Source organism: Protobothrops mucrosquamatus, unplaced genomic scaffold (genome assembly GCF_001527695.2).
Source record: "Protobothrops mucrosquamatus isolate PMUCROS unplaced genomic scaffold, P.Mucros_1.0 scaffold41, whole genome shotgun sequence".
NCBI lineage: Eukaryota > Metazoa > Chordata > Lepidosauria > Squamata > Viperidae > Protobothrops > Protobothrops mucrosquamatus.
The window spans coordinates 878,982-887,356 of NW_015386423.1; the positions used below are offsets into that span (position 1 = coordinate 878,982).

Here is an 8,375-nt window from a genome sequence, read left to right on the forward strand (position 1 = left end):
ACAAGGGCTTCTTCGCAGCGCCTCGTCTCCCGAGCCGCCCCGGTCTCCCCGCGGCCTTTTGTGTGCCCTCAGCCGGCCTGGCGAGTCCCCAGATCCCGACTGAGCAAACGCGAGCGGAGGGCGGCGTGGGCATCGGCACCGGGCCATCAATCCCGGGGTCGAGTAGCCTGTCCCGCCCGGAAGCGCTCCGGGGCACCCACCCCGGCTGGCGGGGATTTCAGGCGGCGAGGGGCAGCGGGCCGGCCGGCAGCCAAGAGGGTCGGCGGCCTTGGAGCCCCGTCTTCGGGCTCGCGGGAGGCGCTGCTTGGGGGTTTCGTAGCGGGCCGGTCCTCCGAGCGCCTCCTTCAGGAGGGCGCCTGGCTTGTCCGCCCTCCCCGGGGACTGCCCGGCGGGGCTCGGGGGCGCGGCTCAGGGTCGAGGCCGCGGGCGGGGCTGCTGCTGGCGCGGCCGGCCGGGCGGGCTCCTCCGTCCGCCAGGGGCGCTGCGGGCCGGGCCAGCCACGGGAGGGGGACCGGCGCCGGAGCTCCGAGCGGCGGCCGGTGCGGGCTCCGTCAGCGCCGCCATGAAGCGGGACCGGCGTGGGCGGTTCTTGCCCGTAGCTTTGGCGGCCAGGATCGGGTCAGAGCCGCCGCCGGCCGAGACAGGCAGGCCAGACTCCGTGAGCCGAACGCGCCGCGGACGCGCCGCCGCCGCCGCCCGGGAGGAGAAGACCGCGCCGGAGCCCAAGCGCTGGGCCTCGCCGGCCGCTGAAGCCGCAGCCGCAGCGGCCGTGCCGGGTGAGCAGATCCCGAGAACTCCGCCTGCGGAGGGCCGCCGCGCCCCCCTTGAGCGGCGCCGGTGGTGGGCGGGCCCTGGAACCGGGGAGGCCACCGGAGGGCCCCGCGCGGCCCCCGCCTGCTCCCGCTTGGGCTTTGCCAGGGCGGCGGGCGCCAGAAGGGCGCTTTCCTCGGCCGGCCAGCTTCACCGGCTCCGAGCCGCGCCGGCGCTGGCAGGAGCGAGGGGGACCCAGAGCTTGGCGGTCGGGAGGCGCGGGCGGAGGAGCTGGCGAGGCCAGTCCCGAGCGCCGCCCCGAAGCCTCCCCGCCGCTTGGTTCGGGGCGGACGGTGCCCGGCAGGCCCAGATGCGGTGGGCGGGCGGGCGGAGCGGCTCGAGTTGCGAGCGTTCCGGGGATTTGGGCACCTTTACGTGGCCGGGATGCCTGCAGGATCCCCAAGCCGCTTCTGGACGCGGGACTCGCCGGGTAAATGCCCCCGCCCCCCGCTTCCTCCGCCGAGCTCGGTAAGGCCGAGAAGCCGTTCCTGCTCTGAAAGGCCTTCGCTCTCCGATCCACGCCCGGAAATGCAACGCAACAGGCCGGATTCTGCTCCAGAGGCAGAACGTGCTATTTTGTATCAAGGCGAGCTCAGATTTCTCCTCTTGGATTTTGGCAAAACTGGTTCCTGCTTGGGGTGCCAAAGTGAGTGGCTGGGAAATTGCACTTCCTGAGCTGAAGACCGGATCTGCGCTTAGAATGCAGATCTGCATCCAAGAATAAAACCTTGCAAGTTGTACCCTTCGCATAGCCAGCGCCTTAAACGCCTGCTCCCATCAGGGTCCAGACTGCTTTGTTTCCAGAGACAGGGGCCTTTTGCGTGAGGGAAATTGGGGGGGAGGCTATTGAAAAACAGAAACGTGCAGATTCCACTAAACTCCAGGTCTTCTTTTAAAGGACCAGGAGGTCCTCTTCCTTGGTTGGGAAGAGGATGACCTTCGGTGCAAGGAGCCTCTCTGGGTCGAGGGGCCAGACCAACTCCTCTCTCACAATCCCTGCAGGAATCCCCCGGGCTTTGACCACGGGCTTCTGCCGGCTTTGCCACGGGAAGTTCTCCTCGCGGAGCCTGCGAAATGCCTTTGGGAAGGTCCCCATGGTGAGCGAGGACTCAGAGAAGCAGCGGCGCTTGGACCAAGTCTTCTTCACAGACTTCCAGCGGCTGGTGGGGGTGACCGTCCAGCAGGACCCCTCTCTTCCCCCGTTTGTTTGCAAAAAGTGCCACGCCCAGTTCTACAAGTGCCGCAGCATCCTGAAGGCTTTCATCCAGAAGGTGAACGTCTCACCTGCGGAACATCCCAAGCCACGAGGAAAGTACGTTGAGCAGCCTTCCCTACTCATGGTCTCTGTGTTGCCCGTATCTGCCACCCGCCTGAGGGACAGGTACCTTCTTATCTGCCCTACTGATTTACAAGCCAGCCAAAACAACCCAGTACTTATTGGTGGCTTGTAAAGAAGCACGTTTAATCAAGAGCTTCTTGCTCTGATCCATCTGCTGTCTCTTCTCTGTGCAGGAACAATCTAGCCCAGCCTTCACTGCCCACTGCTTCAGCTGGAGAAGGAGAGGCGTCTTGTCTGGGTAGGTGAGAGGCTGAATTCCTGTCAGTGGAGTTTGCCTGCAACCTCAGAGCTGAAGGGTGCTTCTCCTTGGCATGCCCTTGTGGCTGGAGGCCTGCCAGCCAAGGATGGTCAAGCACAATTCTTGTGCTCCAGATGGACGCCAACAGTGAATCTGCATGGCCACCCTTTGTCTAGCTCCGTTATAAATTTCTGATATGAACTGAGGAACAGAATGTATTTTCTCCACAATTTGAGTATTAAGGCAGCTAATAACTCCCATAGGGATTTTACTCAGCATGCCATCTTAAAGCATCTGCGCTGGTCTTTAGGATTTCCCAGATGCTTGAAGGCAGCATGCTGACTGACTTTCAATGATCTAGGACAGGGGTAGGCAACCTTGGCTCTTTTATGACTTGTGGACTTCAACTCCCAGAATTCCTGAGCCAGCATGCTGGCTCAGGAATTCTGGGAGTTGAAGTCCACGAGTCCACATCCCTGGGAAGGAAGTCCACATCCCTGGGAAGGAAGCTGTTGGCCAGTCCTCCGGCTGCAGCAGGCCCAGTCTGAACATGGCAGGCTATCCTCAAGTTTAGGTGGGAGGCTGGACCATTTGGTGAGTTTTTGCCACCGTAATTGGAATGGGGTGGCCTTGACAGTAGGCCATTTCTCTCCGTGTCCTGCAGACCTGATCACCTCCAGCCCACAGTGCCTTCACCAGCTGGTAAGGTGGAGCCACAGCCACGCGGAGAACTGCCCGATGGCACCAAGCCTGCAGAGTGTCTTGTCGTCCAAGTACTGCGGGATCATCAGAGCCGTGTGGGGCTGCGAAGAGGGCCACAATTACATCATGAGCACGGATTCGGACTGCAGCACCTTGCTGGTAGACAGTGCCCTGGCGGTCCAGTGGGAACTGAAGAAGGACACTCCTCGGCAAGTGACGGGCAACGGGGTGGCATCCGACAGCTCCGGGGCTGCCATTCCATCGCTGCAACACCAGCACAATGCTGCTAGGGCAGTGGCTGGCCAGCAGCCTGCAGACGGTGTGACTGCTTTGCCGGCATCCAGTGCAGAAGACCTGGTTCCTGAGAGCCGAGGTTTGCCTTCCTTGCAAGACCCTTTGCAGGAGGACCTGCTCCAAGCAGCCTCTCCCCAGTCGGGTAGCCCAGGTAAGAGAGCGGCTTCTGACAGCGATGTAAGCAGCTCCCCCACAGGAGCCGATGTGTTCAAGCTCAAGCTAAAGAGTCTCCCATCTGGGGTGCTGGCACTGAGCCTACATCTCCGGGACTCTTGGCCTTCCCCTCCTGGCAACGGACTCTTCTGGGTCCAGAGGAGAGGAGGCGGCAGCTGTCTAAACACTAGGAGATAAATGCTCCCATGTCTGCTTTATAGAGTGCTTCCCTTGCGTGTTTTTAGTTTCTGCCCTGTTCATTGGTTCTTCACCCCTTTTAGTCCAGAGACCCCCTCCTTTTCAGAAAGAAGCAGGCTGTGGTCAGAGAAGGCCGAGACCTTTTCATCTCTGATGGCCGAGGACCTCTGCATGGAAAGGTCACTGCTCTGCAGGGTTCTCTCCTCCGCCCTTTGTAACGGGTGCCATTTTCGTTTTTCTAGGACGGCCGAGTGAGAAGCTGGCTCTCTCTGCAGCATCAGATGAGCGGGTAAAAGACGCGTTCAGTGACCTTTCTGAGGGGTGAGAGAAGAGGGGGATTGAAATGTCATCTTTGCGCGCATGGAAATGGTGGTGTTGCAGGGAGACATTTATCACGCCCCACGGAAAGGATTTGGTTGCTGAGACTGTTTGCAGGGAGGGAAGGTGGTAGTTGACAGTGGCTGAAGAACAGCTTTGGTTATAAGCTTGAGATGCCTTCTTTGGATAGTTTGACACCAGCATGCTTTGAAGAAGTTCCACATTAAATTGGTCTGTCCTATTGTTTACACGAGTGAGAAAAGAACGCTTCCTTTTGTAGGAATTTCCAAGGCCAAATTGAAGCTTTAAAAAACTATTTGGGGGCCTGAGCCCTCACCGAATCCCGTACCTGGCCATCTTGGTTGGCTGCTGGAAGCTGTTGCATCTGGAGTTCCTATACTATTTTTTGGAGTTGCTGAAACCAGGTTTCTATATGCTGCTCCTGAGCTCAATGGGGAGGAGCTTCCACATTTTCCAGGGTCCTTTTCAGGAGAGCCTGCAGCCCCATTTGCCGTTAAAGTCACCCTTTGTCCCACTGCCGTCTTCTGGACAGAGCTGTCTCCAATATTGGAGCACTGCTGATCCCAGAGAAGTCAGGACAGAATTGGGTGACTTATTACGGAGGGTGGGGATCACTTGGTGAATAATCAGCTCAAGCCAAGGCAGAGGCTACAGTGGCCGTACAACTGCCTTTCCTCAAACAGCAGCAGCTGCTCCTTCTGTGGCTTCCAGGAAAGCCTCATCCACTGCAGAATTCTGGAGAGCGGAATAATGGCTGAGGAATGGTTGCAGGCTCTCCAGCTCGAAAGGACCAGCCAGCTGGTGATGGGGAAAATAAGAGCTGCTATAACACCTGGGATGAGTGGCTAGCCGGTTGTTATATTCCAAGCTGGGAAGCCCCTGTGTACAATTTCAAAATTTTGCTAAGAATACATAGAGGTGGGGGGGGGGGAAGAAGATTGATTATAGATTGGGACAAAACTGAGTAACCATTGCTGGTGGTTTTAAATATTAAAATGTTGCCTTGAGATACAATTAATCACAGTGAGAGACTGAGATCTAGAAGCCTATTTTCTCTGTCCCAGAACCTTTCCAAGAATTCTCTCAGGAACATCTACAGGCATTTTTTAGCTTCTAAAAGGGATCCTGCAATCGACGGAAGCTTGAATCCTGATTTTCATGAAAGCTCTGAATGCCAGCATCCAGTTATTTGAGAGACCATGTTCTCCGTAGCTCTTTTCAGACAGCCAGTTTTCTTCCTTGCCTTTTGGTGGCCTTGTGGTCTTTGCACGGCCCCTCATCAACCTGCTCTAAGCCGTTTTCTTTTGGGGAAGTGAAATTCCTTGATTCAGGGCAGCTGGCCAAGGAAAGGTAACTTGGCTACCAAATTGTATTTTTATTTTATGTATTAAGTTCTTGTTTTGCCTGTACACTGGCAGCTGACTGAAGTACATTGTATTAACCATTCTATTTTAACCAGTGAAATGATTAAAAGTTTGTCTCCTTTCTCAGAGAGTCTTCAAATGAGGATGAAAACCACAAGAGAGCGCAGTCTTCAGATGAATCTTTTGAGCCTTATCCAGAAAAAAGGTAGGCCTTTGCTCCAACCGTTGCACCTCCTGTGGGTGAAGATGCCATGAACTTTTCCCTTCTCCCCACTTCCATCTCCAGAAGGACAGCACGTGGTGGCACCGACAGCCTCCCTGGAGAGATGACTCCAGCCACTTTTCCTACTTTTTCCTTTCCTCTCAGGGTGTCCAACAACAGAAAAGTGGAAAGCAAGGAAGCAAACTTGGAGGAGCTGAAAACAAGGAAGAAGCCAGGACCCAAACCTGGCTGGAAGAAGAAGATCAAGTGCGAAAGGTATTGGGGGCAGTCCTGGTTAAGGACCTCGAGGGGAGCCTGAACCAGTTCTGACCCAGCTGCACTTCTCTTCTCCAGGGAGGAGCTGCCAAACATTTACAAGTGTCCTTATCAGGGCTGCACAGCTGTGTACAGAGGGGCGGATGGCATGAAGGTAAGCCAGGTCGCCCTGCAAGAGAAGCCAGTCACGGCGGGGGGGGGGGGGGGGGGGATTCCTTCCAGTCGCTTTCAGTGGCCTTAGCCAGGGCAAGAAAAGGTCTGTCTAAAACAAATCTGGGGGTTGCAATCTTGCAGTTAGCTGTATTGGGGGAGGGAAAACCCTTTTTAGACCCTAAAGAGAAAAACAACTGGCTTGCGACTAAAGCAGTGCATTCTGCAAAGCCCATTTGATTGACAGCATGGGGCTGGTGGATCAAAAGGCTCAATAGCTCCTGCCGATTCAAAATGCCAAGGCCCGTGCCTTGAAAGAAGGGGTGGAGAGAAGAGCCAGGGATGAACCTGCCAGGGAAGCAGGCCAGAGGGCAACCCACTCACCTAACGCCCCCTCTCCCGTTGGGTCTAGAAGCACATCAAAGAACATCACGAAGAGGTCCGGGAGAGGCCCTGTCCCCACCCAGGGTGCAACAAAGTCTTCATGATTGACCGCTATCTTCAGCGCCATGTGAAGCTCATTCATACCGGTAGGCCCTCGGACGCCAGCCATCGCCCACCCACCCACCCACCTCTCTTCCCTGGAAAGGCTCAGGAAGGCGGCCTTGTTGCCCCCCTCCCCTCCCCCAGGCAGGACCAAGGACTGTCCTTTCCCTGCAAGGATCTCTGTAGGATGAGCAGAGACCACCAGGCCACTCCTGAGAAGAAATGGCCCTCCTCCTCTTCTCCGGCTCCTCATCCCACAGCATTCCCAATAGATCAGGACTCTTGCATTCCTTCCCTAACCAAGTTATTAAAAGATCGACAACTGCCTGTCAAAGGTGGAGCCTAAAAATGGTATCTCAGGGAGAAGCTTGGGGTTTTCTTCAGCTCCCCCCCCCACTGTTTTCCTGGTCCCACAGGTGAGGGCACCTGCTTGCAGCCAATTCTAGAATACAATCCAAAAAATACAGAGAATTTGGAATTCACAATCTAAAAAATCTCGTACAAGGCTCAGACAAGGAATAATGGTTTGTTTTCTTCTCCAACCAGAGGTGCGCAACTATATCTGTGATGAATGCGGCCAGACATTCAAACAGCGCAAACATCTGTCTGTCCACCAGATGCGCCACTCAGGAGCAAAGCCACTTCAGTAAGTGCTGGTGCCAATCCAGGAGTCTGCTTAGAGCTGCATGTTGGAGTTTTTAGACATAGGATGAGCTTTGCCTGTGCATGCACCATCAGATGAGAGCTCTCTCTCTCGCTCTCTCTCAGCCCCGAGATGATTATTTTTATGCCTCACATGTCCTCTAGTAAGATTGCTGCTTCTAGGACTAAGGTTTCCAAATAGCTCGGCCAGAGGGGCCTCCTTTCTGTAAAAGAAAAGCAGCTGCCAGGTTTCCTTTAGTGCAAGTATGACTGTCCTGCCGATGCTCTTTTTTCACAAAAGGAGCTTTTTGAACATTTGATACGGAATCTGGAGTCTTTTTCAGATACAGTTCAAAGACCAGCTCTAGAATGTAAAGAGCTGAGAACATTTTTTCCCACCTCTGCAAAGCTGGGTGGAAGCAGGTCCGCCCTGTAGTCCTTTGTGCTCTGCTCTCCCTCTCCAGGTGTGAAATCTGCGGCTTCCAGTGCAGACAGCGAGCCTCCCTCAAGTACCACATGACCAAACACAAGGCAGAGACGGAGCTGGAGTTTGCTTGTGACCAATGCGGGAAGCGCTTCGAGAAGGCCCACAACCTCAATGTTCACATGTCCATGGTGCACCCCCTGACCCAGACGCAGGAGAGAGCCAAGGAGGGTGAGTCGGAGCCCAAGCCACTGCTGGACACTGTGGAAGGCCAGCCTATCAAAGTAGAACTGAGTGCGCAGCAGGAACCCACCTGAAAGCGCCTGACGCGGCTTTGCATCAATCGCACAGGACAGGAGATTGTCTGTCTTTTAGTGGGTCCTTCGGAAGAGGCCCTGGGAAATCACTTCTGCTTGCCTGCGAACAGCTTTCCCGTGCTGTGACCGCTCTCTTTGTGCTTACGTCAACGACGGCTACGACATCCTATGGAGAAGTCTCTCCTTTACCAAAAGGCAGGGTCTGTTCTGCCCTTCCCGCTGACGATGATCAAAAGGCATCACGCCTGTTATAAAGGTGTGTATAGCTCATAAGACACCCATAAATTCCCTGTGATGGATCTCAAGAATGATGGAGACTTGAATCCAGATGTTTTACATTAAATGCCAAACTCAAAATGAAGAACAGGACATTTGTAACCTAATTTTTATTGTTCAAAGTCATAATTATGCTTGTAATAAATTATTTACACAGTACTCTGG

At 55.2% G+C, this 8,375-nt stretch overlaps 1 protein-coding gene across 1 annotated transcript; it reads left to right on the top strand.

Moving 5' to 3' along the window:
- Positions 1–562: 562 nt before the first annotated feature.
- On the top strand, positions 563–8,369 carry ZNF276 (zinc finger protein 276). Its single transcript, XM_015811405.2, has 11 exons — positions 563–776; positions 1,813–2,191; positions 2,323–2,387; positions 3,052–3,534; positions 3,977–4,055; positions 5,565–5,642; positions 5,805–5,915; positions 5,994–6,069; positions 6,478–6,595; positions 7,098–7,197; positions 7,658–8,369. Exons 1-11 carry the CDS (start codon positions 563–565, stop codon positions 7,932–7,934), a joined length of 1,980 nt encoding a protein of 659 aa, XP_015666891.1. The 3' UTR covers positions 7,935–8,369.
- Positions 8,370–8,375: the final 6 nt, after the last annotated feature.

Bases quoted from the DNA above. Each gene is read 5' to 3' on its own strand.
- ZNF276 (XM_015811405.2), top strand. From the start codon at position 563: ATGAAGCGGGACCGGCGTGGGCGGTTCTTGCCCGTAGCTTTGGCGGCC. The intron at 2,192-2,322 runs GTACCTTCTTAT...TTCTCTGTGCAG, and splicing joins GCCACCCGCCTGAGGGACAG to GAACAATCTAGCCCAGCCTT. The intron at 5,916-5,993 runs GTATTGGGGGCA...TCTCTTCTCCAG, and splicing joins AAGAAGATCAAGTGCGAAAG to GGAGGAGCTGCCAAACATTT.